Source organism: Hemitrygon akajei, chromosome 9 (assembly GCF_048418815.1).
Source record: "Hemitrygon akajei chromosome 9, sHemAka1.3, whole genome shotgun sequence".
NCBI classification, from domain to species: Eukaryota; Metazoa; Chordata; class Chondrichthyes; order Myliobatiformes; family Dasyatidae; genus Hemitrygon; species Hemitrygon akajei.
In genome coordinates this window covers 159,763,510-159,790,560 of record NC_133132.1, presented here as the reverse complement: position 1 = coordinate 159,790,560, position 27,051 = coordinate 159,763,510, and the positions used below count along the sequence as shown (strand labels likewise).

At 43.0% G+C, this 27,051-nt stretch overlaps 1 protein-coding gene across 8 annotated transcripts in view; it reads right to left on the bottom strand.

The window, feature by feature from the left end:
* The window catches only part of fam184ab (family with sequence similarity 184 member Ab), a 187,527-nt gene that overhangs the window by 59,888 nt on the left and 100,588 nt on the right, over window positions 1–27,051 (bottom strand). For all 8 annotated transcript variants that reach the window (XM_073057386.1, XM_073057391.1, XM_073057387.1 and 5 more), the window contains exons 5-8: window positions 25,320–25,517; window positions 19,693–19,815; window positions 17,599–17,760; window positions 14,579–14,700 (exon numbers count right to left, since the gene is read on the bottom strand). In XM_073057386.1, the coding sequence (XP_072913487.1) occupies window positions 14,579–14,700; window positions 17,599–17,760; window positions 19,693–19,815; window positions 25,320–25,517 (605 nt within the window). The remainder of the gene's footprint in view (window positions 1–14,578; window positions 14,701–17,598; window positions 17,761–19,692; window positions 19,816–25,319; window positions 25,518–27,051) is intronic.

Genomic DNA, 27,051 nt, shown 5'->3' with positions numbered 1-27,051 from the left:
TTAGAAAATAGTCTACAGATTTATTTCTATTGTCAAAGTGCATGACCATGCATTTTCCAACATTGTATTTCATTTGCCACTCTCTTGCCCATTCTCCTAATCTGTCTGTCCTACTGTAGCCTACCTGTTTCCTCAATTCTACCTGCTCCTCCACTAATCTTCATATCATCTGCAAATCTGGCAACAAAGCCATCTTTTCCATCATCCAGATCATTGATATACAGCATAAAAAGAAGCAGTACCAACACTGATCCCTGCAAAACACCACTAGTCACTGGCAGAAAACCAGAAAAGGATCCTTTTATTCCCACTTGCTGCCTCCTATCAATCAGCCAATGCTCTAGCCATGCCAGTAACTTTTCCTGTAATACCATGGGCTCTTAACTTGGTAAACAGCATCATGTGAGGCATCTTGACAAAGGCTTTCTGAAAGTCCAAATATACAACATCCACTGCATCCCCTTTATCTATTCAACGTGTAATCTCCTCAATTCCAACAGGTTCATCAAGCAAGATTTTCTCTTAAGGAAACCATGCTGACTTTGTCCTATCTTGTCCTGTATCACCAAGTACTCCATAATTTCATCCTTAACAACTGACTCCAACATCTTCCCAACCACTGAGGTCTATAATTTCCTTTCTGCTGCCTTCCTCCTTTCTCAAAGAATGGAGTGACATTTGCAATTTTCTAGTGGTCTGACACCACTAGTTCAATGATTTTTGAAAGTTTGTTACTAATGCCTCCACAATCTCTACTGCTACCTCAGTTTTACTCTCTCCCTATCAAATTTCAAGATTAACTCAATCTTATTGTGATTACTGCCTCCTAAGGGTTCTTTTACCTTCAGCTCCCTAATCACCTCCGGTTCATTACATAACACCCAATCCAGTACAGCTGATCCCCTAGTAGGCTCAATGACAAACTGCTCTAGGCATTCAACCAATTCATTCTCTTGAGATCCACTTCCAACCTGATTTGCCCAATCGACCTGCATGTTGAAATCTCCCATGACTATCATGACATTGCCCTTTTTACACACCTTTTCTATTTCCTGTTGTAATCTGTTGGGAGGCATGTATATAACTGCCATCAGGGTCCTTTTACCCTTGCAGTTTCTAAAACTCAACCCACAAGGATTCAATATCTTCTGATTCTATTGTCACATCTTTCTACTGATTTGATGCCATTCTTTACTAGCAGAGCTAAGCAACCACACTGCCTACCTTCCAATCCCTCCGATACAAAGTGTAACCTTGAACATTTACTCCCAACCACAACCATCTTTCTGCCATAATTTAGTGATGGCCACAACATCATGCCTGACCATCTGTAATAGTGCAACAAGATCATCCACCTTATTTCTTATACACCGTGCATTGAGATACAACACCTTGAGTACTGCATTTGCTGCCCTTTATGATTCTGCATTCCTTATGCACTGATACCGTGCCGGCTGCAATTATGTCCTATCATCTGCCTGCCTCTACTGACAGTCTGACTGGATGCTATCTTTGCTTATTCATCATCCATGCAATTCTGAGTCCTTTCACTCTGGTTCCCACCCATCTGCCAAATTAGTTTAAACCCTTCACAACAGCTCTAACAAACCTGCCAGCGAGAATATTGGATCCCCTCGGGTTCAGGTGCAACCTGTCTCTTTTAAACAGGTCATACCTCCCCAAGAAGAGATCCCAATGATCCTAGAACCTGAAGCCCTGCCCCCTGCACCAGCTTCTCAGCAACACATTAATTTGCCGAATCAACCTGTTCTTACCCTCACTGGCATGTCTCAGAGGAGGCAATCCAGAAATTACTACTCCAGAGGTCCTGTTTCTCAGCTTTCTACCTAGCACTCTAAATTCTCTTTTCAGGACATCTTTGCTTTTCCTTCCTATGTCAATGGTACCAATATGTACCAAGACATCTGGCTGCTCTCCCTCCCTCTCCAAAACATTATGGACACGATCTGAAATGTCCCCGACCTTGGCACCTGGGAGGCAACATATCATCAGGGTGTCCAATTCATGTCCACAGAATCTCCTGTCTACCCCGCTACCTGGTTGCTTTGAGTACCAGGCTTCAGATGTTTCAGAAACGGCAGGGAAGGAGGCAAAAGAGGTGGGGGCATTCGTCAGAGGTAGTGTCATGGCTGCAGAAAAGGAGGAAATTATGGAGGGATTGTCTATGGAGACTCCATGGGTGGAAGTTAGGAACAGAAAGGCGTCAACAACTCTTCTGGGCGTTTTTTATAGACCACCCAGTAATAACAGGGACGTCGAAGAGCAGATAGGGAGACGGATTCTGGAAAGGTGTAATAATAACAACATTGTTGTGGTAGGAGATTTTAATTTCCCAAATATCGATTGGCATCTCCCTAGAGCAAGGGGTTTAGATGGGGTGGAGTTTGTTAGATGTGTTCAGGAAGGCTTCTTGACAGAATATGTAGATACGTCTACAAGAGGAGAGGCTGTACTAGATCTGGTATTGGGAAATGAACCTGGTTAGGTGTCAGATCTCTCAGGGGGAGAGCATTTTGGAGATAGTGATCACAATTCTATCTTCTTTACCATAGCATTGGAGAGAGATGGGAACAGACAAGTTAGGAAAGTGTTTAACTGGAGTAAGGGAATATATGACGCTATCAGGCAGGAACTTGGAAGCATAAATTGGAAACAGATGTTCTCAGGGAAATGTACGGAAGAAATGTGGCAAATGTTCAGGGAATATTGCATGGGATTCTGCATAGGTACATTCCAATAAGACATGGAAAGGATGGTAGGGTGCAGGAATCATGGTGTACAAAGTCTGTTGTAAATCGAGTCAAGAAGAGCTTACAAAAGGTTCAAAAAACTAGGTAATGATAGAGATCTAGAACATTATAAGGCTAGCATGAAAGAGCTTAAGAATGAAATTAGGAGAGCCAGAAGCGGCCATGAGAAGGCCTTGGCAGACTGGATTAAAGAAAACCCCAAGACATTCTACAAGTATATGAAGAGGCAGAAATAAGATGTGACAGAATAGGACCTATCAAGTGTGACAGTCGAAAAGTGTGTATGGAACCGGAGGAGATAACAGAGGTACTTAATGAATACTTTGCTTCAGTATTCATTACGGAAGAACATAGAACATAGAATAGTACAGCACATTACAGGCCCTTCGGCCCACAATGTTGTGCCGACCCTCAAACCCTGCTTCCCATATAATCCCCAACTTTAAATTCTTCCAAATTCCTGTCTAGTAGTCTCTTAAACTTCACTAGTGTATCTGCCTCCACCACTGACTCAGGCAGTGCATTTCACGCACTGACCACTCTCTGAGTAAAAAACCTTCCTCTAATATCCCCCCTTGAACTTCCCTCCCCTTACCTTAAAGCCATGTCCTCTTGTACTGAGCAGTGGTGCCCTGGGGAAGAGGCGCCGGCTGTCCACTCTGTCTATTCCTCTTAATATCTTGCACACCTCTATCATGTCTCCTCTCATCCTCCTTCTCTCCAAAGAGTAAAGCCCTAGCTCCCTTAATCTCTGATCATAATGCATAATCTCTAAATCAGGCAGCATTCTGGTAAATCTCCTCTGTACCCTTTCCAATGCTTCCACATCCTTCCTATACTGAGGCGACCAGAACTGGACACAGTACTGGTACACAGTGTCACAGTACACAGTGTGGCCTAACTAGAGTTTTATAGAGCTGCATCATTACATCGCGTCTCTTAAACTCTAACCCTCAATTTATGAAAGCTAGCACCCCATAAGCTTTCTTAACTACCCTATCTACCTGTGAGGCAACTTTCAGGGATCTGTGGACATGTACCCCCAGATCCCTCTGCTCCTCCACACTACCAAGTATCCTGCCATTTACTTTGTACTCTGCCTTGGAGTTTGTCCTTCCAAAGTTTACCACCTCACACTTCTCCAGGTTGAACTCCATCTGCCACTTCTCAGCCCACTTCTGCATCCTATCAATGTCTCTCTGCAATCTTCGACAATGCTCTACACTATCTACAACACCACCAACCTTTGTGTCGTCCGCAAACTTGCCAACAAACCCTTCTACCTCCACATCCAGGTCATTAATAAAAATCACAAAAAGTAGAGGTCCCAGAACAGATCCTTGTGGGACACCACTAGTCACAACCCTCCAATCTGGATGTACTCCCTCCACCACGACCCTCTGCCTTCTGCAGGCAAGCCAATTCTGAATCCACCTGGCCAAACTTCCCTGGATCCCATGCCTTCTGACTTTCTGAATAAGCATACCGTATGGAACCTTGGCAAATGCCTTACTAAAATCCATGTAGATCACATCCACTGCACTACCCTCATCTATATGCCTGGTCACCTCCTCAAAGAACTCTATCAGGCTTGTTAGGCACGATCTGCCCTTCACAAAGCCATGCTGACTGTCCCTGATCAGACCATGATTCTCTAAATGCCCATAGATCCTATCTCTAAGAATCTTTTCCAACAGCTTTCCCACCACAGACAAGTCTCACTGGTCCATAATTACCTGGACTATCCCTACTACCTTTTGCATGAGACAACATTCGCCTCCCTCCAATCCTCCGGTACCATTCCCGTGGACAACAAGGACATAAAGATCCTAGCCAGAGGCTCAGCAAACTCTTCCCTTGCCTCATGCAGCAGCCTGGGGAATATTCCATCAGACCCCGGGGACTTATCCGTCCTAATGTATTTTAACACCTCCTCTCCCTTAATATCAACATGCTCCAGAACATCAACCTCACTCATATTGTCCTCACTGTCATCAAGTTCCCTCTCAGTGGTAAATACCAAAGAGAAGTATTCATTAAGGACCTCACTCACTTCCACAGACTCCAGGCACATCTTCCCACTTATATCTCTAATCGGTCCTACCTTCACTCCTGTCATCCTTTTGTTCTTCACATAATTGAAGAATGCCTTGGGGTTTTCCCTTACCCTACTCGCCAAGGACTGCTCATGCCCTCTTCTTGCTCTTGGCGATTGTAGGGATGACTTACAGTGGACTGAAAAGCTTAAGCATGTAGATATTAAGGAAGAGGACGTACTGGAGCTTTTCGAAAGAATCAAATTGGATAAGTCACCGGGACCGGACGAGATGTGCCCCAGGCTACTGTGGGAGGCGAGAGAGGAGATTGCTGAGCCTCTAGCAATTATCTTTGCATCATCAATGGGGACGGGAGAGGTTCCAGAGGATTGAAGTGTTGTGGATGTTGTTTTCCTACTCAAGAAAGGGCGTAGAGATAGCCCAGGAAATTATAGACCAGAGAGTCTTACTTCAGTGGTTGGTAAGTTGATGGAGAAGATCCTGAGAGGCAGGATTTATGAACATTTGGAGTGGCATTATATGATTAGGAATAGACAGCATGGCTTTGTCAAAGGCAGATCGTGTCTTACAAGCCTGATTGAATTTTTTGAGGATGTGACTAAACACATTGATGATGGAATAGCAGTAAAAGTAGTGTATATCAATTTCAGCAAGGCATTTGATAAGGTACCCCATGCAAGGCTTATTGAGAAAGTAAGGAGGCATGGAATCCAAGGGGACATTGCTTTGTGGATCCAGAACTGGCTTGCCCACAGAAGGCAAAGAGTGGTTGTAGACGGGTCATATTCTGCATGGAGGTCGGTCACCAGTGGTGTGCCTTAGGGATCTGTTCTGGGACCCCTACTCTTTGTGATTTTTATAAATGACCTGGATGAGGAAGTGGAGGGATGGGTTAGTAAATTTTCTGATTTTCAGATGGAGGTGTTGTGGATAGTGTAGAGGGCTGTGAGAGATTACAGTGGGACACCGATAGGATGCAAACCTGGGTGAGATGTGGCAGATGGAGTTCAACCCAGAAAAATGTCAGGTGGTTCATTTTGGTAGGTCAAATATGATGGCAGGATATAGTATTAATGGTAAGACTCTTGGAGGTGTGGAGGATCAGAGGGATCTTGGGGTCCAAGTCCATAGGACACTCAAAGCAGCTGTGCAGGTTGACTCTGTGGTTAAGAGGGCATATGGTGCATTGGCCTACATCAATCGTGGGATTAAGCTTAAGAGCCAAGAGGTAATGTTGCAGCTATGTAGGACCCTGGTCAGACCCCACTTGGACTACTGTGCTCAGTTCTTGTAGCCTCACTACAGGATGGGTATGGAAACCATAGAAAGGGTGCAGAGGAGATTTACAAGGATGTTGCTTGGATTGGGGAGCATGCTTTATGAGAATAGGTTGAGAGAACTCGGCCTTTTCTCCTTGGAGTGACGGAGGATGAGAGATGACCTGATAAAGGTGTAAAAGATGATGAGAGGCACTGATCGTGTGGATAGTCAGAGGCTTTTTCCCAGGCCTGAAATGGCTAGCACGAGAGGGCACAGTTTTAAGGTGCTCAGAAGTAGGTACAGAGGAGATGTCAGGGGTAAGTTTTTTTACGCAGAGAGTGGTGAAAGTGTGGAATGGGCTGTCGGTGACGGTGGTGGAGGTAGAAACAATGGGATCTTTTAAGAGACTCCTGTGTAGGTACTGTACATGCAGCTTAGAAAAATAGAGGGCTAGGTCATTTCTAAGGTAAGGACATGTTCGGCACAGCTTTGTGAGCCAAAGGGCCTGTATTGAGCTGTACATTTTCCATGTTCTATGTACTATTGAGTCCCCTATCTCTACCACTTCCCTCTTCTCTCTTTCCCTCCTGCACCACACACCTATGCTCAGTGCCAGTAACCTGGTCTCTGTGACATTCTCTTGGGAGGTCATTCCCCCACAACAGTATCCAAAACATCATACTTACTATTGACAGGAATGGCCACACGGGTGCTCTGCGCTAACTGCCTATTCAAATTTCCATTTCTCCTGACAGTCACTATTTCGGGGAGACTACTTCCCTGTAACACTAATCAATTATCTCCTCACTCTCCCATACAAGCTGAAGGTCATCCAGCTGCTGCTCCAGGTCCTTAACACGGTCTTCAAGGAGCTGCATCCGGATGCACTTCACCCTGATGTAGTTCCCTGGGAGACTGTGGGTCTCCCAGGACTCCAGGATCTGCATGAAGAACACACAACAGCCATTTACTACACTAGGTACAGTAAGAGTGAAAAAAAATGGAACCTAAACATAAGCTTAACCAGAGCCGATGACTCTTTTGAGCCAAACCTTGACACTCCTACTCTCACCAGTGGCCTACAACTGACAACGGCTGCCCCGCATTTCCTTTCTGTACTTTTAAACAAGCATCGCCAGCCTGTGAGTAACCTCGTCGATGTGCCCTGCTCCTGCCACTGCCACTGATTGGGTCGCCGGAATGAATGCTAACATTGCATTTGCTTTCCTCACTTCAGACTCTACCTGCAGATTAACCTTTAGGGGATTCTGCACAAGGGCTCCCAAGTCCCTTTGCACCTCAGTTTTTTGTATTTTCTCTTCATTTAGAAAATAGTCAGCCCTTTCATTTCTTTTACCAAAGTGTATGACCATACACTTCCAGACATTGTACTCCATCTGCCATTTCTTTGCCCATTCTCCTAATCTGTCTAAGTCCTTCTGTAGCCTCTCTACTTCCTCAAAGCTACTTACCCCTTCACCTATCTTCATACCGTCTGCAAACATTTCAACAAAACCATCAATTCCATCATCCAAATCATTGACAAATAATGTAAAAAGAAATGGTTCCAACACAGACTCCAGTGGTACATCACTAGTTATTGGCAGCCTGTCAGAAAAGATTCCCTCTATTCCCACTCTTTGCCTCCTGCTAATCAGCCACTGCTTTATCCATGCTAGAACCTTCCCCCATGTCTCCCAAACTCTTTATTACACTAATGAATGCATTGGTGTTGCTTATTTACCTATGTATCTACCTACTTATTTATTAATTTATTGAGATACTGCGCGGAATAGGCCCTTCCCGCCCTTCAAGCTGAGCCATCCAGCAACCCCTGAATTAACCCAAGTCTAAGCAGGGGACAATTTACAACGGCCAATTAACCTACTAATTGATATACCTTGGGACTGTGGGAGCACCCAGAGAAAACCAATGCATTCCACAAGGAAGACATACAGACTCCAGAACAGGATTCTTCTTTGTCAAAAAGAAAGTTGAGGGTCTCTATCCCTACATCAACTACTGTGGACTCAATAATATCACCATTAAGAATCTCTCACCTTAATGGGTAGTGCATTCAAAACACTCAGCGTGGCCCAGATCTTCACCAAACTGAATCTACAAAGCGTATAAGCTGATCTACATTTGTTAAGGGGATGAGTGGAAGACGGCATTCATAATACCCACTAGGTACTACAAATACTTGGTGAAGCCTTTCAGACTTTCAAACAGTCCATTCATTTTCTAAGCTTTCATTAACGAGATCCTCCAAAACATTCTACATAGGTATGTGTTCATGTACCATGATGACATCCTCACCTTCTTAAAGGATCCCCAAGACTACATCTTCACACCTGTTCAGTCTTTCAGTGTCTCCTCAATAACCAATTGCACTGGAAGTTAGAGAAATGCAAATTCCACACACCAGTTATTTCCTTCTTGGGTTACGTTCTTTCACACCAAGGGGTAACCATGGAGCCAGAGAAAGCATATATCATCATTGAATAGCTTTGACTGAATTCCCTCAAACAGCTACAGTGTTTCTTGCACTTCTCCAACTTTTACCACCAGGAACTACAGCCAAATTACAATTCTTCTCACCTCCCTCATCAAATCACCTACCACATGAATAACCTGGTTTGCTGCTGCAGATCACACTTTCAAGGAGCTCAAGACACGCTTTAACACCGCTCCCATTCTCTGCTCTCAGAGCACCTCTGGACCTTTTGTAGTTGGGTGGAAGCACTGACATAGGCATCTGATATGAACACCCCTTTCCATTGAGGAATGGACTGGAAGGCCTTTATGCCTTCTTCTCATGCAAGTTCAACTCTACAGAGGGCCATTATGGGGTAGGAGACAGGGAGCCACTCACTATTAAATGGACCTTTGTAGAATGGAGATATTGGCTAAATAGTAACACCGAGCCCTTTCTGATCTGGATTGACCACCAGAACCTCACATCTATTTAACAGATTCACCAATGCAACCCACATCAGACTTGCTGGGCCCTCTTTTTTGAGCAGTTCAACTTAACCATCTCCTAGCAACCGGGCTCCAAGAACACTAAGGCAGACACCCTGTCATGACAACTCTACCCAAATGTGGAAAGTGGCCAGTGAGTGAGTGGGCCAGTGAAGGAGTGGAGCTTTGAGTCTTTGACTCAAGAGGCTTCGACAAGAAGAGGCGGAGGACGCGCAATGCCTCCTGAGACAGTGATATGCCTCTCCTGTGAGATGTGGCAATCTTGGGGGACCTCCCCTCTCCCGCAGAGTCACATCTGCCAGAAGTGCATGCGACTGGGTGATCTGGAAGACCGTGTGAGGAATCTGGAGCAGCAGCTGGATGACGTTTGACTCTTAAGGGAGAATGAGGCAGTCATAGGTGAGAGCTACAGGGAGGTAGTCAACCTAGGCTGCCAGAAGCAGGTCGTTGGGTGACAGTCCAAGGGGGGAAAGCGAAGGTGAGTAGACAGGTAGTGCAGAGCACCCCTGTAGCCATTCTCCTGAATAATAAGTTTACCTTCCTAGATACTGTTGGCGGGGACGACCAACCAGGTGTGAGCCATGGTGGCAGGGCCTCTGGCACTGAGTCTGACCCTCTGGTGCAGAAGGATGGGACGGAGAAGAGGAGAGCTGTCATCATTGGAGACTCTATAGTCAGGGGAGCAGACAGGAGATTTTGTGGACGTGAGAAGGACACCGGCATGGTTTGTTGCCTCCCGGGTGCCAGGGTCTGAGATGTCTCTGACCGGGTGCATGACATCCTGGTACGAGAGGGAAAGCAACCAGAAGTTGTGATACATGTTGGTACCAATGACATAGGAAGGAAGGGGGATGAGGTCCTGAAGTGTGAGTTTCGGGAACTAGACAGAAGGCTGAAGAACAGGACCTCAAGTGTGGCGTTCTCAGGATTGCTGCCAATGCTACGTGATAGTGATGGTAAGAATTGGAGGAGATGGCAGTTGAATGCGTGGCTGAGGAGTTGGTGCAAGGGGCAGGGTTTTAGATTTTTGGATCATTGGGATCTCTTCTGGGGAAGGTGGGACCTGTACAGATTAGATGGGTTGCACTCGAGGGGAACAATATCCTTGCAGGTAGGTTTGGGAGGGTTTAAACTAATTTGCAAGGGGGATGGGACCCGGAGCGATAGAGCAGTGAAAGAAGTGCATGGAGTAAAGCCAGATCTAACATATAAAGAGGGTTTGAGGAAAGAGAAGCAGAATAAAGGGTGTAAAGGTAGTAAGGTAGAAGGGCTACAGTGTGTGTACTTCAATGCAAGAAGCATCAGGAACAAAGGTGATGAACGGAGAGCTTGGATACATACATGGAATTATGATGTAGTGGCCATTACAGAGACTTGGCTGGCACCAGGGCAGGAATGGATTCTCAATATTCCTGGATTTCAGTGCTTTAAAAGGGATAGAGAGGGGGGATAAAGGGGAGGAGGGGTGGCATTACTGGTCAGGGATACTATTACAGCTGCAGAAAGGGTGGGTCATGCAGCTGGATCCTCTTTTGAGTCAGTATGGGTGGAAGTCAGGAACAGGAAGGGAGCAGTTACTCTATTGGGGGTATTCTATAGGCCCCCTGGAAGTAGCAGAGATACCGAGGAGCAGATTGGGAGGCAGATTTTGGAAAGGTGCAAAAATAACAGGGTTGTTATCATGGGTGACTTTAACTTCCCTAATATTGATTGGCACCTGATTACTTCCAAGGGCTTAGATGGGGCAGAGTTTGTTAAGTGTGTCCTGTCACAGTATGTTCATAGGCCAACTGCCATACTAGATCTAGTATTAGGTAACGAACTGGGTCAAGTCACAGATCTGTCAGTGGGTGAGCATCTGGGGGACAGTGATCACCGCTCCCTAGCCTTTAGCATTATCATGGAAAAGGATAGAATCAGAGAGGAGAGGAAAATTTTTAATTGGGGAAGGGCAAATTATGAGGCTATAAGGCTAGAACTTGCGGGTATGAAGTGGGATGATGTTTTTGCAGGGAAATGTACTATGGACACGTGGTCGATGTTTAAGGATCTCTTGCAGGATGTTAGGGATAAATTTGTCCCGGTGAAGAAGGTAAAGAATGGTAGAGTGAAGGAACCATGGGTGATAAGTGAAGTGGAAAATCTAGTCAGGTGGAAGAAGGCAGCATACATGAGGTTTAGGAAGCAAGGATCAGATGGGTCTATTGAGGAATATAGGGTAGCAAGAAAGCTTAAGAAGGGGCTGAGAAGAGCAAGAAGGGGGCATGAGAAGGCCTTGGTGAGTAGGGTAAGGGAAAACCCCAAGGCATTCTTCAGTTATGTGAAGAACAAAAGGATGACAGGAGTGAAGGTAGGACCGATTAGAGATAAAAGTGGGAAGATGTGCCTGGAGGCTGTGGAAGTGAGCGAGGTCCTCAATGAATACTTCTCTTCTGTATTCACCAATGAGAGGGAACTTGATGACGGTGAGGACAATATGAGTGAGGTTGATGTTCTGGAGCATGTTGGTATTAAGGGAGAGGAGGTGTCGGAGTTGTTAAAATACATTAGGACGGATAAGTCCCCGGGGTCTGATGGAATATTCCCCAGGCTGCTCCACGAGGTGAGGGAAGAGATTGCTGAGTCTCTGGCTAGGATCTTTATGTCCTCGTTGTCCACAGGAATGGTACCGGAGGATTGGAGGGAGGTGAATGTTGTCCCCTTGTTCAAAAAAGGTAGTAGGGATAGTCCAGGTAATTATAGACCAGTGAGCCTTACGTCTGTGGTGGGAAAGCTGTTGGAAAAGATTCTTAGAGATAGGATCTATGGGCATTTAGAGAATCATGGTCTGATCAGGGACAGTCAGCATGGCTTTGTGAAGGGCAGATTGAGTCTAACAAGCCTGATAGAGTTCTTTGAGGAGGTGACCAGGCATATAGATGAGTGTAGTGCAGTGGATGTAATCTATATGGATTTTAGTAAGGCATTTGACAAACTTCCACATGGTAGGCTTATTCAGAAAGTCAGAAAGCATGGGATCCAGGGAAGTTTGGCCGGGTGGATTCAGAATTGGCTTGCCTGCAGAAGGCAGAGGGTCGTGGTGGAGGGAGTACATTCAGATTGGAGGGTTGTGACTAGTGGTGTCCCACAAGGATCTGTTCTGGGACCTCTACTTTTTGTGATTTTCATTAACGACCTGGATGTGGGGGTAGAAGGGTGGGTTGGCAAGTTTGCAGACGACACAATGGTTGGTGGTGTTGTAGATAGTGTAGAGGATTGTCGAAGATTGCAGAGAGACATTGATAGCATGCAGAAGTGGGCTGAGAAGTGGCAGATGGAGTTCAACCTGGAGAAGTGTGAAGTGGTACACTTTGGAAGGACAAACTCCAAGGCAGAGTACAAAGTAAATGGCAGGATACTTGGTAGTGTGGAGGAGCTGAGGGATCTGGGGGTACATGTCCAGAGATCCCTGAAAGTTGCCTCACAGGTAGATAGGGTAGTTAAGAAAGCTTATGGGGTGTTAGCTTTCATAAGTCGAGGGATAGAGTTTAAGAGTCGCTAGGTAATGATGCAACTCTATAAAACTTTGGTTAGGCCACACTTGGAGTACTGTGTCCAGTTCTGGTCACCTCACTATAGGAAGGATGTGGAAGCATTGGAAAGGGTACAGAGGAGATTTAATAGGATGCTGCCTGGTTTAGAGAGTATGGATTATGATCAGAGATTAAGGGAGCTAGGGCTTTACTCTTTGGAGAGAAGGAGGATGAGAGGAGACATGATAGAGGTGTACAAGATATTAAGAGGAATAGACAGAGTGGATAGCCAGTGCTTCTTCCCCAGGGCACCACTGCTCAGTACAAGAGGATATGGCTTTAAGGTAAGGGGAGGGAAGTTCAAGGGGGATATTAAAGGAAGGTTTTTTACTCAGAGAGTGGTCGGTGCATGGAATGCACTGCCTGAGTCAGTGGTGGAGGCAGATACACTGGTGAAGTTTAAGAGACTACTAGACAGGTATATGGAGGAATTTAAGGTGGGAGGTTATATGGGAGGCAAGGTTTGAGGGTTGGCACAACATTGTGGGCTGAAGGGCCCGTAATGTGCTGTACTATTCTATGTTCTATGAAATGGAAATTGACCCTCAGCCCATCAATCCATCTTGCAGATCTTCTCCCCAATTCTCTTGGATCTTGAGAACCAGATCCACCAGGCACTATAGCACAAGTCTGCTCCAGCCAACACAGGTGACAACAGCATGTACATGCCATCAGCCACATGCTCTGAGAGATTCCATTCAACCCTCTCCAGCTATCCAGGCCCACGGTGGACTCCATCATTTCTGTGATGCCAGTTCTGGTGAACCACCATGATCAAACATGTACATCAGTTCATCATTGCCTGCTCTCAATGTGCCTGGTTCAATTCTTCCAACCAGCAGCCCTCTGTGCTCCTGTGGTCCCTAGATGCGACGAGGTTGCCACCTTCTGATGGAGCAATGGTGATCATTACAATAGTGGACTGATTCTCCAAGGCGGCCCACTTCATTGCCCTCCCCAAACTTCCGTCAGATGCTAGGATGGCAGATCTGGTTCTCCAACTGCATTATCACATCAACTGCAGCCTATTTATACCCAGCTCTCATCCACAGTCCTTGTTCTTCCATCGAACTAGTCAGTCTCAACCAGTTGTTCCTAAGCTTCAGTTACCTTGTTGTCTGTGGTGTTAAGTCTCTGTTCTCTCTCATTTTGTTATTTTTGCAGCCTATTATTAAAGTTATTGTTCATTGCTGAATCATCTCTGCTGCTCTGCTTTTGGTCAACCCTCCTCTACATTTCCTGATAATATGTGGCTCCAGTATAACACCACATACATCATCGATCTTCAGGTCCTGCTATTCAGGGACTAGTGCTGATATTATTTTTATGACTGTATGTGTTATTGTAACTATATGTGCAATGTGTGACTGTATGAACTGTGTTTTTCACCTTAGCCCTGGAGGAATGCTATTTTGTTTAGCTGTATGCATGTCTTTTAGCTGTATTCATGTGTATAGTTGAATGACAATTAAACTTGAACTTTCCTCAGAGGCCAAACATTTCCTACTCTGATATATCAGGAAGCCACAGATACTTTCTCCTTGTCCAACTTCAATACCATTATCTAAAAATTCCACATTTTTATCTTTGGAGCAATTATGGTAATTCAAGGAGTTTTACAGACCACTAGACCTGTACCAGCTGTTTAAAAAAGCTCAGCATTACAGTTAACACACAAAAAGCGGACGAAGGGTCTCGGCCCAAAATGTTGACTGTACTTCCTCCTATAGATGCTGCCTGGCCTGCTGCATTCCACCAGCATTTTGTGTGTGTTGCTTGAATTTTCAGCATCTGTAGATTTCCTTGTGTCAGCATTACAGTTAATGGCAGAGGGAAAACTGTACTCACCCAGTCCAGGAGGACTGCTTAGGCTAATGGGGTGGGGGTCAGTTCAAGAGCTTATTGTTCTCCTTTATGAAAGATAATGAATTACCTCACAACTGTTTTCCACTTTTGTTCCAGATCCTTTTCCAATCTTTCTAATTTGATTTTCTCTTCTTCTTTAGCTGCAGTTAGTCGTGCCTCATAGTTCTGTCTCTGTTGTTCCATTTCTCCCTATGGCATACAAGTAAATTACTCCTACCACTGCAATAAACAAATATGAACTCAAAAATGCATATTCTATTGAAATTACTTATTTTAAGCACCAAGTAAATTGAATTGTTGTTATACTGTAGAACTATAGTACAATAGTTTACCTTACCTCATGATAAAAATCAAATCTACTGTAAACCAAAACTTCATACCTACTTCCTCAATAAGTAGATGTAATTTCATAGTATCTAGTATATATAGTACAGTGGATCTATGCATAAATTAATACCCCACCACTTTCTTCCATCTTCTTTGAGATGGACAGAGAAAGATCCAAAATCAGGAAGGAACTGTGAAAAATGCTCCAAATGAATTTGAGTCGAATCTGGTTAATTTAAGGCCATAAATTTAGTTCTTTAAGTATAAAGGATATACTGACATTGGAGAGGGTTCAGAGCAGATTCACGAGAATGATTCCAGGAATGAAAGGGTTACCATATGAGGAACGTCTGGCAGCTCTCGGGCTGTATTCCCTGGAGTTCAGGAGAATGAGGAGGGATCTCATAGAAACATTCCAAATGTTAAAAGGCCTGAACAGATTAGATATGGCAAAGTTACTTCCCATGGTAGGGGATTCTAGGACAAAAGGACATCCTTCAGATCCTTTTAGAGCTGAGATGTGGAGAAATTACTTCAATCAGAGGGTGGTAAATCTGTGGAATTTGTTGCCACGAGCAGCTGTGGAGGCCAAGTCATTGGGTGTATTGAAGGCAGAGATAGATAAGTTCTTGATTAGCCAGGGCATCAAAGGGTATGGGGTGAAAGGAGAGTGGGGATGACTGGATGAAGTGGATTAGCCCATGATTGAATGGTGGAACAGACTCGATGGGCCGAATGGCCTACTTCTGCTCCTGAATTTTATGCTCTTACAGCCTAAATTATTAAAATAGCCTGGATTATCATCTTTTATTTGGGATACTGATACGAACCCACAGGTTTCGTTTACTGTGGACTGTCACTTTAAAAGAGCGCTTCAGTGAGGCAGGACTATGGTGTTATTCACTGACTGACTCACAGCTTGTTTACCTTTAAAACAAGGACACAGTCAGAAGTCAGAAGAGAGAGAGGGAGAGAGAGGAGTGAACCTGGAAAAGGGTAGCAGCTCCAGCTTGTTGAAGCTGGGGATCTGGAACTCTGCTATACCCACAGGGGTGGGTTGATTATCAATCCAGTGCACATCGAATGTGTGGCTGTCAGTTCGTATAATCCGTAGGACTGGATTTAGGAATGTCCTGTGGGACCACTCGAAGTTAACCCTTGCCCGGGTATGTCATGTGGTAACCCCTTGAAGACGACATCCCTGTGACAGATACTCTGGTGGTAATTCATATGTGGATATGGAACAGCTCGACGGAGGATCTTCGACAACTGAGTTCACACTTGGAGTCTGGTTTTGATGTCTCTACTAGTATCTACTTATAATATAGCACGCATGTGTATGCAAATATAACTCCCAAACTATTGAGCTTGTGGGAACAAGGCTTAGAGTCTTGAGATGGTAAAGCATGGAAGTTCAGTTTATCCATGGAATAAAATGATGGGAGAGGGATATTTGTAATCCAAGGTAAAACGTAGAAAGAAGGCAATTACATTGAATTCCACAGGTTCCACGATAGCAATTAATAAATATCAGTTGTCAAAGATCCTCCATCGAGCTGTTTCAAATCCACATACGAATTACCACCAGAGTGATCTGTCACAGGGATGTCATCTTCAAGGGGTTACCACATGACATACCCAGGCAAGGGTTAACTTCGAGTGGTCCCACAGGACATTCCTAAATCCAGTCCTACGGATTATATGAACTGACAGCCACACATTCGATGTGCACTGGATTGATAATCAACCCACCCCTGTGGGTATAGCAGAGTTCCAGATCCCCAGCTTCAACAAGCTGGAGCTGCTACCCTTTTCCAGGTTCACTCCTCTCTCTCCCTCCCTCTCTTCTTCTGACTGTGCCGGTCTGTGTCCTTGTTTTAAAGGTAAACAAGCTGTGAGTCAGTCAGTGAATAACACCATAGTCCTGCCTCACTGAAGCACTCTTTTAAAGTGACAGTCTACAGTAAACGAAACCTGCAGGTTCATAACAATACTGACACTTAAATGGAGCAGTAAAATGCTTAGAGCAAGCATTTTTAGTGTCAGTTGTGTGTGTTTGTGCTCAAAAAGCAGTGATTTTTGTCACTGATAGTTGATGAGAAATAAGCAGTAGGACAATTCAGAGCAGCTTTGCTCACTGTGGTTTCAAGTATTCAGGCTTTGAGATACTAGAAATGGCTGTCAGACACTATGGAGTGAACAGGTTTTAAATAGTGTCAGCTGTGTGTGCTTGTGTTATGTTATCCATTTGGGCTGATGGATGACAATTCAAAAAGCAGTGACTTTTAATAATTTTGTTTGTTATTTTAACTTTATGCAGGAAAGCAATGAAGGCAGTCTATTATCTGCACTAAATGTCTGCTGATTTTGTTCATTTACAGTCAATCAAAATAACATGGCAGGGATAAATTCTTCCGTCAATAATTGTTAGAAATAATACATAGTTTTATAATACTGTAGTGGCATTGATGCTGTTCTAATTTGTTCTGTATTTCATTTAAATGAATCATTTGTTACTCAATTTCTGTATAAGTTTGAGCTATAAACATATCTACTAAAGGAAAAATGAGCTAGGGGAGCAGAAAATTATGTCACTTTCATGTTGCATGCAACTATCACTGGCAAGTCATTAAGTGACACTCACCTTGGATCACGGAATGAAAATATTGTGCAAGAACATGTAGCACAGGTCTTATTTCCAGATGCACTTTCAGTACATTGAATGAAGATATATCAAATATATAAATAAACTATTAATACCTGCACAGAAGAAAGGGAATCACTTGTCTCCCTCAGTTTGGCCCTAGAATAATCCAATTCTTTTTGCAGTTTTTCCTGAGCATCCTTCAAGCTGGATATATGCTCTTCTGCTGATCCTAAGCCATGTTCACTCTTTTTCACAAGCTCTTGTAAACGACACACCTGGTGAAAAAGGCTCATTTTACTAGAAAGTTCAAAGGTAGTGCATGAATCACAGCCTCAATTAATTTAAAGGGGATGTGGGAATTGAATTGGAATATCATTGTCACATGTACTGAGGTACTGGGAAGATCTTGTTTTTGATACCATTCATACAGATCATTCATCATACCATGCATCACAAGGTAAAACAGTAACAGAATGCAGAATAAAGTACAACTGCTACAGACAGAAAGTGCAGTGCATATAGGCAATAAGGTGCAAGAACATAATAAGATAGATTGTGTGGTCAAGAGTCCGGCTTATTGTACCAGAGAACCATTCAATTGTCTTATAACAACGGGACAGAAGCTTGTCATTGAACCTGGTGGTACATGCTTTACGGCTTTTGTTTCTGTTGCTGATGGGAGAGGAGAAAAGAAAGAATATCTGGTATGGGTGGGGACTTTGAGAATGCTGGCTGCTTTACTGAGGCAATGAAAAGAATGGACAGCGTCTAAAGGGGGAAGACTGGTTTCTGTGAAGTGCTAAGCTACGTACACAACTCTGAGGTTTCCTGCTGTCACGGGGAGAGCTCTTATCATACAATGCTATGATGCATCTGGATAGGATGCTTTATATGGTGCATCAATAAAAATTGCTAGGGGCCGACAGGGACATGCCAAATTCCTTTAGCCTTCTGAAGAAAATGACGCATTGGTGAGCTTTCTTGGCCTTGGTATCTATTTGTTGGACCAGGACAGGCTATTGCGATATTCACCCCAAGGAACTTGAAGTTCTCAACCCTCTAAACCTCAGTACCATTGATGTAGACAGCAGCATGTGCACTGTCCCTCCCCCTTCTTACTGAAGTTATTAACAAGCTCTTTTGTTTTGCTGACATAAAAGGTAAGATGTTACCATGGCACCAATATCACCAGGACTCCAGTGAGTTTAGAGGCAATGCAGGAAACAGGGTCTCTGAGTTTAAGGAGACACCACAAACATCATTCAATGAATTAGATGCCGCACCATCATGATATCTAAATACAGTTGGCCCTCCTTATCCGCGGGGGATTGGTTCCGGGACCAAAAAACACGGATGCTCAAGTCCCTTATTTAACCTGTCTAAGTGCAGTGGTCTTTAGGACCCAGCGGAACCCCGGACTTTATTCAACCTGTCTCAGTGCGGTGGTCTTTAGGAGCTGGTGCAGCTCTGAATCCGCAATGTTTCTGTTCACGAAAATAATTACAATCACGATTGAAAATAAGGTGGAAATAATAAAGCGATCAGAAAGAGGTGAAATGCCATCAGTCATTGGAAAAGTGTTAGGCTACAGCTGGTCAACAATCGGAACAATTTTAACGGAGCATGTGAAAGGTCCTGCCCCGATGAAAGCTGCAATTATTACGAAGCAACGCAGTGGTTTAATTATTGAAATACGTATGTTTCTTAAGTGTTTTATATGCATAGAAAGGTAAAATATGTACTATATACTAAGAAAAACGTTTTACTAACTGATGCTAAATAATACTGGATGTACCTGTTCTGACTTCAAATCCGACTTAAAGCCGGACTCAGGAACGGAACTCATTCATAACCCGGGGACTGCCTGTACTTTAAAATCATCTCTAGATTACTTATAATACTTAATACAATGTAAATGCTATGTAAATAGTTGTTATACTGTATTGTTTACGGAATAACGACAAGAAAAAATAGTCCGTACATGCTCAAACGACGAGTGCTGGAGAGAGAACTTCCGGGTTTTCCCGATCCGCGGTTGGTTGAATCCGCGCATGCGGAACCCGCGGATAAGGAGGGCCGACTGTAGTTGGATTCTTATATTTTACAATACTTTGAACATTGTTTTTATTTTCAGAACCCTTAGTATCCTGACACAGCAACATTTTTTTAAATGCATATTCAAATCTAAATGTAGCAGATTCTCTTGCCTCTTGATTGGCTGTGTTTAGTTTAGCAGTCAACTCATTCTGCAAGTTTTCCATTTGTTGTTGATACCGATTCTTCTCTTCTTCCATTCGTAGTCGATCTTTTTCAAGACTTTGATCTATTTCCTGAAAAGAATAATTCAATTAGTCTCTTAAATTAATTAAATATGCATTTGAATCTATTATTTTGTACAAAGCAAAATTTCTATTAATGAGATTTCAAAATAGTAATGCAAATTTTGAATATTCTTTTAAACTTAGACTAGATATTATTGCTGAAATTTGTTTAGCAAACAGCCTAGACCCATAGATGATGTTCCTACCTCTGAATTGTTGATGGCGGTAAAGGGGGCCAGAAGGAGGTGAGGATGGAGAGAGAGTGTGTGCGTTTTTCAAAAAATTAAATGTTTACAGTATAAAATATTTATATAGGATGCTTAAGCTGGAGACTATCGGATCAATATTTTCAAGGAAGTCCAATAAGACCGTAAGCCATAGGAGCAGAATTAGGCCACTTAGCCCATGGAGTCTGCTCTGCCATTCTATCATGGTTGATTTATTTCCATCTCAACTCCATTCTCCTGCCTTCTTCTCGTAACCTGTAACACCCTGACTAACCAAGAACCTATCAACCTCTGCCTTAAATATACCCAATGACCTGGCCTGCACAGCCGCCTGTGGCAATGAATTATACAGATTCACCAGCCTCTGCCTAAACAAATTTTTCCTTATTTCTGTTGTAAATGGATGTGCCTCTATTATGAGGCTGTGAACTCTGGTCCTAGACTCTTCCACTAAAGAAAACATTTTCTCCACATTTACTCTCTCTGAGTCTTTCAATATTCATAGGTTTCAATGAGATTCTCCCCTCATTCAGCGAGTACAGGCCCCGAGCCATGAAACGCTCCACATATATCAATCCTTTCAATACTGGGAACATTCTCATGAATCTCCTGTAGACTCTCTCCAATGTCAGCACATCTTTTCTTAGATAAAAGACCTAAACTGCTCACAATACTCCAAGTGCAGTATGAAAAAATGCCTTATAAAGCCTCAGCATTACATCTTTGCTTTTGCATTCTATTCCTCTCAAAATAAATGCTAACATGGTATTTGCCTTCCTTACTACCGACTCAACCTGCAAGTTAACCTGCTCAAGTAAAATACTTCATGTATCTTCTTTTATATTATTGGCTAGTTTAGCCAGAGAATGCTGAATCTGTGGAATTTGTTGCCACAGGCAGCTGTGGAGCCAAGTTTTTTTGTATATTTAAGGTAGAGATTGATAGATTGTTGATTGGTCAGGGCATAAAGAGATACGGGAAGAAGGCAAGAGATTGGGGCTGAAAGGAAAAATGAATCAGCCATGATGAAATGGTGGAGCAGACTCGATGGGCCAAATGGGCTAATTCTGCTCCTACATATATGCCCTATCTTTTGCTTTTATGTTGACTTTGGCTTCCCTTGCCAACCACAAATGGGTCATCCCGCCTTCAGAATTCTACTTCTTCCTTCAGATACATCTATCCTGAGCCTTTTAAATTGCTCCAAGAAACTCCAGCTATTGCTGTTCTGCCGTCATCCCTGATAATGTCACCTTCCAATCAACTTTGGTCAGCTCCTCTCAAATGCCTCTGTAATTCCCTCTAATCCACTGTAATACTTATACATCTGACTTTATCTTCTCCCACTCGAATGAATTCTACCATAATATGATTACTACCTCAAAAAGATTCCTTTAGGAACTGCCAGTCCCCTAGTGGCCTCAACAACAAGCTGCTCTCAGAAGGCATCTTGAATGCATTCCACAAACTCCCTCTCTTGGGATCCAGCCCCAAGCTGATTTGCCAAATTTTCCTGCATATTCAAAACCCCTATAAGTATTCCAACTTTGGACTTTTTACAAGCCTTTCCTATCCCCTGCTGTACTTTGTAGTCCATATTCTGATGACTGTTCAGAGGCCTGCATATACAGTAACTCCAATCAGGATCTTTTTAACCTTGTAATTTCTTAATTCAACCCACCAGCATTACACATCATTAAATCTTATCACTTCTTTCTAAGGATTTTATTTCATTTTGTTATCAACAGAGCCACTCCACCCCTTCTGTCTACCTGTCTGTCCTGTCAATACAATCTGCTTCCTTGGATGTTAATCCCCCAACTATGATCTTGTTTTAGCCATGACTCAGTCACACCCACAACATCATACCTGCCAATCTCTAACCATGTTATGAGATCATCTATCTTACTCCATATATTGCATGTATTCAAACACCTTCAACCTTTTTGATTTTGTCCCCGTTACAATTTAGCTTATCCCACTGACTACAATTTTGCCCTATCATCTTCCTGTCCTTCATCAGTGTCACTACACTAATCGATCAGAGTTACAGGAAAGTAATCACCCCGAAATTGCAGGAGGCAAGTAGCTGGGTGACTGTCAGGAGAAATGGAAATGTGAATAGGCAGTTAGCACAGAGTGCCCCTGAGGCCATTCCCCTCAAAAATAAGTATACTGCTTTGGATACTGTTGTGGGGGATAACCTTCCAAGGGGCACCCCTCGGAGACTGGGTTACTGGCACTGAGTATAGGTCCGTGGTGCTGAAAAGAATAAGAGGGGAGGGGAGCAGTAGAGAGGGAGGGAGAGCAGCCAGATGTCTTGGTACATATTGGTACCAATGACATACGAAGGAAAAGCAAAGAGGTCCTGAAAAGAGAATTTAGAGAGCTAGGTAGAAAGCTGAGAAGCAGGACCTCCCAGGAAGTAATTTCTGGATTGCTGCCTCTGCCACGCACCAGTGAAGGCAGAAACAGGATGATTTGGCAAGTTAATGCATGGATGAGAAGTTGGTGCAGGGAGCAAGGCTTCAGGTTCTTGGATTATTGGGATCTCTTCTTGGGGAAGTATGACCTGTTCAAAAGCAATGGGTTGCACCTGAATCTGAGGGGAACCAATATTCTCGCAGGCAGGTTTGTTACAGCTGCTAGGAAGGTGTTTAAACCAATTTGGTAGGTGGGTGGGAGCCAGAGTGAAGGGACTCAGGGCAGGACGGATGGTTAAAAAAGGATAATGTACAGTCAGACTGTCAGAAAGAGCAGGCAGATGATAGGACATAATTGCAGCCAGCAGGGTAAGTATCAGTGCATAAGGGATGCTGAATCAAAAAGGGTAGCAAATGCAGCACTCAAGATCTTATATCACAATGCATGGAGTATAAGATAAAGTGGATGATCTTGTTGCACTTTTAAAGATTGTTTGGTATGATGTTGTGGCCATCATTGAATTGTGGCTGAAGGATGGTTGTGTTTGGGAGTTGAATGTCCAAGGTTACACATTGTATGAAAGGGATAGGAAAGTCAGCATAGAGGGTGGCGTGGCTCTGCTGGTAAGGAATAGCATGAAATCAGTAGAAAGGTGTGACATATGATCGGAAGATGTTGAATCCTTGTGGGTTGTGTTAAAAAATTGCAAGGATAAAAGGACTTTGATGGCAGTTATAAACAGGCCTCTCAACAGTAGCTAGGATGTGAACCACAGGTTGCAACACAAAGTAGAAAACATGTGTCAAAAGGGCAATGTTATGATAGTCATGGGAGATTGGGAAAATCAGATTGGAACTGGATCCCAAGAGAGTGAGTTTGTTGAATGCTTACACAATGTCTTTTTTAGAGCAGTTTGTTGTTGAGCCTGCTAGGGGATCAGCCACACACACAAAATGCTACCTTGGCTGCTGAGTTCCTCCAGCATTTTGTGTATGATGCTTAATTTCCAGCATCTACAGATTTTCTTGTTTGTGTTAGGGGATCAGCTACACTGGATTGGGTGTTATGTAATGAACCAGAGGTGATTAGGGAGCTTAAGGTAAAAGAACCCTTAGGAACCATTGATCACAACATGACTGAGTTCAACTTGAAATTTGACAGGGAGAAATTAAAGTCTGATGTAACAGTATTTCAGTGGAGTAAAGGAAATTACAGTGGTATGAAAGACGAGTTAGACAAAGTAAATTGGAAGGAGATGCTGGCAGGGTTGACAACAGAGCAGCAATGGTGTGAGTTTCAGGGGAAAATGAGGAAGGTGCAGGATAGATATACTCCAAAAACAAATAAATACTCAAATGACAAAATAGTACAACTGTGGCTGACAAAGGAAGTCAAAGCTAATGAAAAAACAAAAGAAATGGCATACAACAAAGCAAAAATTAGTGGGAAGACAGAGGATTGGGTAGCTTTTACAACCCTACACAGAGCAACTAAAAGAATCATTAGGAGTGAAACAGTGAAATACGAAAGAGAGATGAGAGTGGATATAGGACTACTAGAAAATGAGATCGAAGAAATAATAACAGGAATAATCTGATAGCAGATTAACTAAGTGAGCATTTTGTATCAGTGTTCACTGTGGAAGACACTAGCAGTGTGTCAGATGTTGAAGGGTGTGAGGGAAGAGAATTGAATAGCAGTTGCTAAGACAAGGGAGAAGATTCTCCAAAAGGCTGAGAGACCTAGTGGTACATAAGTCACCTGGACCAGAACCGTAGGGTTCTGAGAGAGGTACCGGTAGAGATCGTGGAGGCATTAGAAATGATCTTTCAAAAATCCTTGGACTCTGGCATTATGCCAGTTAGACTGGAAAATTGCAGATGTCACTCCACTCTTTAAGAAAGGAGGAAGGCTGCAGAAAGAAAATTATAGAGCAGTTAGCCTGACATGGTTGGGAAGATGTTGGAGTCAATTGTTAAGGATGGGGTTATGGAGTACTTGGTGACTCAGGACAAGAAAGGATAAAGTCAACATGGTTTCCTGAAGGGAATATCTTGCATGATGAACCTGCTGGAATTCTTTGAGGAGATTACACATAGAACAGATGAAGGGGATGCAGTTATTGGATACATAAAGTGCTGTCACATGAAAGCAGCATCTATCATTAAAGACCTCCACTACCTAAGGTCATGTCCTTGTTTACTACTAACGGTGGGCAGGAAGTCTCACAACACCAGATTCAGGAACAGTTATTATCCTACAACAATTAGGTTTGTCAATCAGCAGTTAGTTCATTCACCATTACTCTGAACTGATTCTACGACCTATAGACTCATTTTCAAGCCCTCTTTACACAATCATGTTCTCAGTGTTATTTTTATTTTCACAATTTGTGTTCTTTCGTATATTGGTTGTTTGTCAGTCTTTATCTGTTTATGTATAGTTTATTTTTTGTAAAATTGTTTTGTACTTCTATTTTTTCCTGTAAATGCCTGCAAGAAAGTGAACTCAATGTAGTATATGATAACATATACTGCATGTAATCTGATAATAAATTTACTATGAAAAACTTAGGCATGCTTATTATCTGTCTCAGGAATTAGCCTGCTATATTTTATTTCTATCTGTTTCATCAACAGAGATTATTTTGGCAATTAGTGCAAACCCACTTCCCATCCCTATCTTTATCCCATCTCCCAACCACCATATTACAACATTTACAATGCATGATACGACCAAGGGATGTGTTAGCATGGGAACACATGCTGATGATGGAGCTTTGGAAAAGATCAGTTTGTACTTGTCACAGGTCAGTGTAACAAGCCAATGGCAGAAAATTCAAGGCCAATGTCGTCCACTTACCAGTTGCAACTTTTTCTTTTCTCTTTCACTTGTGCCTTGAACAGATTCTAATGCAGCTTGATGTTTTTCAGATAACTCCTCCATACTTTTCCTAAAGGTTTCCTTTAGAAATCTAGTTTCCTCTTCAAGCCTGTGGCGCAGGTTTGTTATCTCCTGTTCATAATATTGCCTTTGCATTTCTTTTTCTTCATTTAAGGACTGCAGTTAAAAATCATACACTGAGTGACAAGCATAATACTAAGCATTAGATCTTGCAGGGTTCAAAGGACTTAGCACTGGGGTCCAATTTCTATATCAACTACATTTTCATTGGATTTGAAAAGGACATTCATTTTAATACACCACTGTCTTATTTTTTAATTTTGTCATGACTCAAACATAAAGAAGGATCAAAATATTAATTAGATTTAATGGAAAGTCAAAATTACAGTTAATATTTGGAATGAACTAAGTATCAGTAGAATTATTTGATACAAGATTAAGGGTGGCAATTCTACACACTGACTGATGGACAATAGTTCAAGTTCAAGCTCAGTTGTCAGTCAAGAATACATATCAAAGCAGTCAAATGAAACAGGGTGCAAGGTGCAAAACACAGTACCAACAGTCACACACAGCATACACCAGAATCAGAATCAGAATCAGGTTTATTATCACCAGCATGTGACATGAAATTTGTTAACTTAGCAGCAGCAGTTCAATGCAATACATAATCTAGCAGAGAGAGAAAAATAATAATAAATAAACAAGTAAATCAATTACGTGTATTGAATAGATTATTTAAAAAAGTGCAAAAACAGAAATACTGTATATTAAAAAAGTGAGATAGTGTCCAAAGCTTCAAAGTCCATTTGTAAATCGGCTACCAGAGGGGAAGAAGCTGTTCCTGAATTACTGAGTGTGTGCCTTCAGGCTTCTGTATCTCCTACCTGATGGTAACAGTGAGAAAAGGGCATGCCCTGGGTGCTGGAGGTTCTTAATAATGGACGCTGCCTTTCTGAGACACCGCTCCCTAAAGATGTCCTGGGTACTTTGCAGGCTAGTGCTCAAGATGGAGCTGACTAGATTTACAACCTTCCGCAGCTTCTTTTGGTTCTATGCAGTAGCCCGTTCATACCAGACAGTGATGCAGCCTGTCAAAATGCTCTCCACGGTACAACTATAGAAGTTTTTGAGTGAATTTGTTGACATGCCAAATCATTTCAAATTCCTAATAAAGTATAACCGCTGTCTTGCCTTCTTTATGACTACATCAGTACGCTGGGACCAAGTTATGTCCTCAGAGATCTTGACACCCAGGAATTTGAACTCTCCATTTCTGATCCCTCTATGAGGATTGGTATGTATTCCTCCGACTTACCCTTCCTGAATTCCACAATCAGCTCTTTCATCTTACTGACGTTGAGTGCCAGGTTGTTGCTGCGGCACCATTCCACTAGTTGGCATATCTCACTCCTGTATGCTCTCTCGTCAGCACCTGAGATTCTACCAACAATGGTTGTATCATCAGCAAATTTGTAGATGTTATTTGAGCTATGCCAGCCACACAGTCATGTGTATACAGAGAGTGGAGCAGTGGGCTAAGCACACACCCCTGAGATGCGCCAGTGTTGATCGTCAGCGAAGAGGATATGTTAACACCAGTCTACGCAGACTGTGGTCTTCAGGTTAGAAAGTTGAGGATCCAATTACAGAGGGAGGTACAGAGGCCCAGATTCTGCAACTTCTCAAT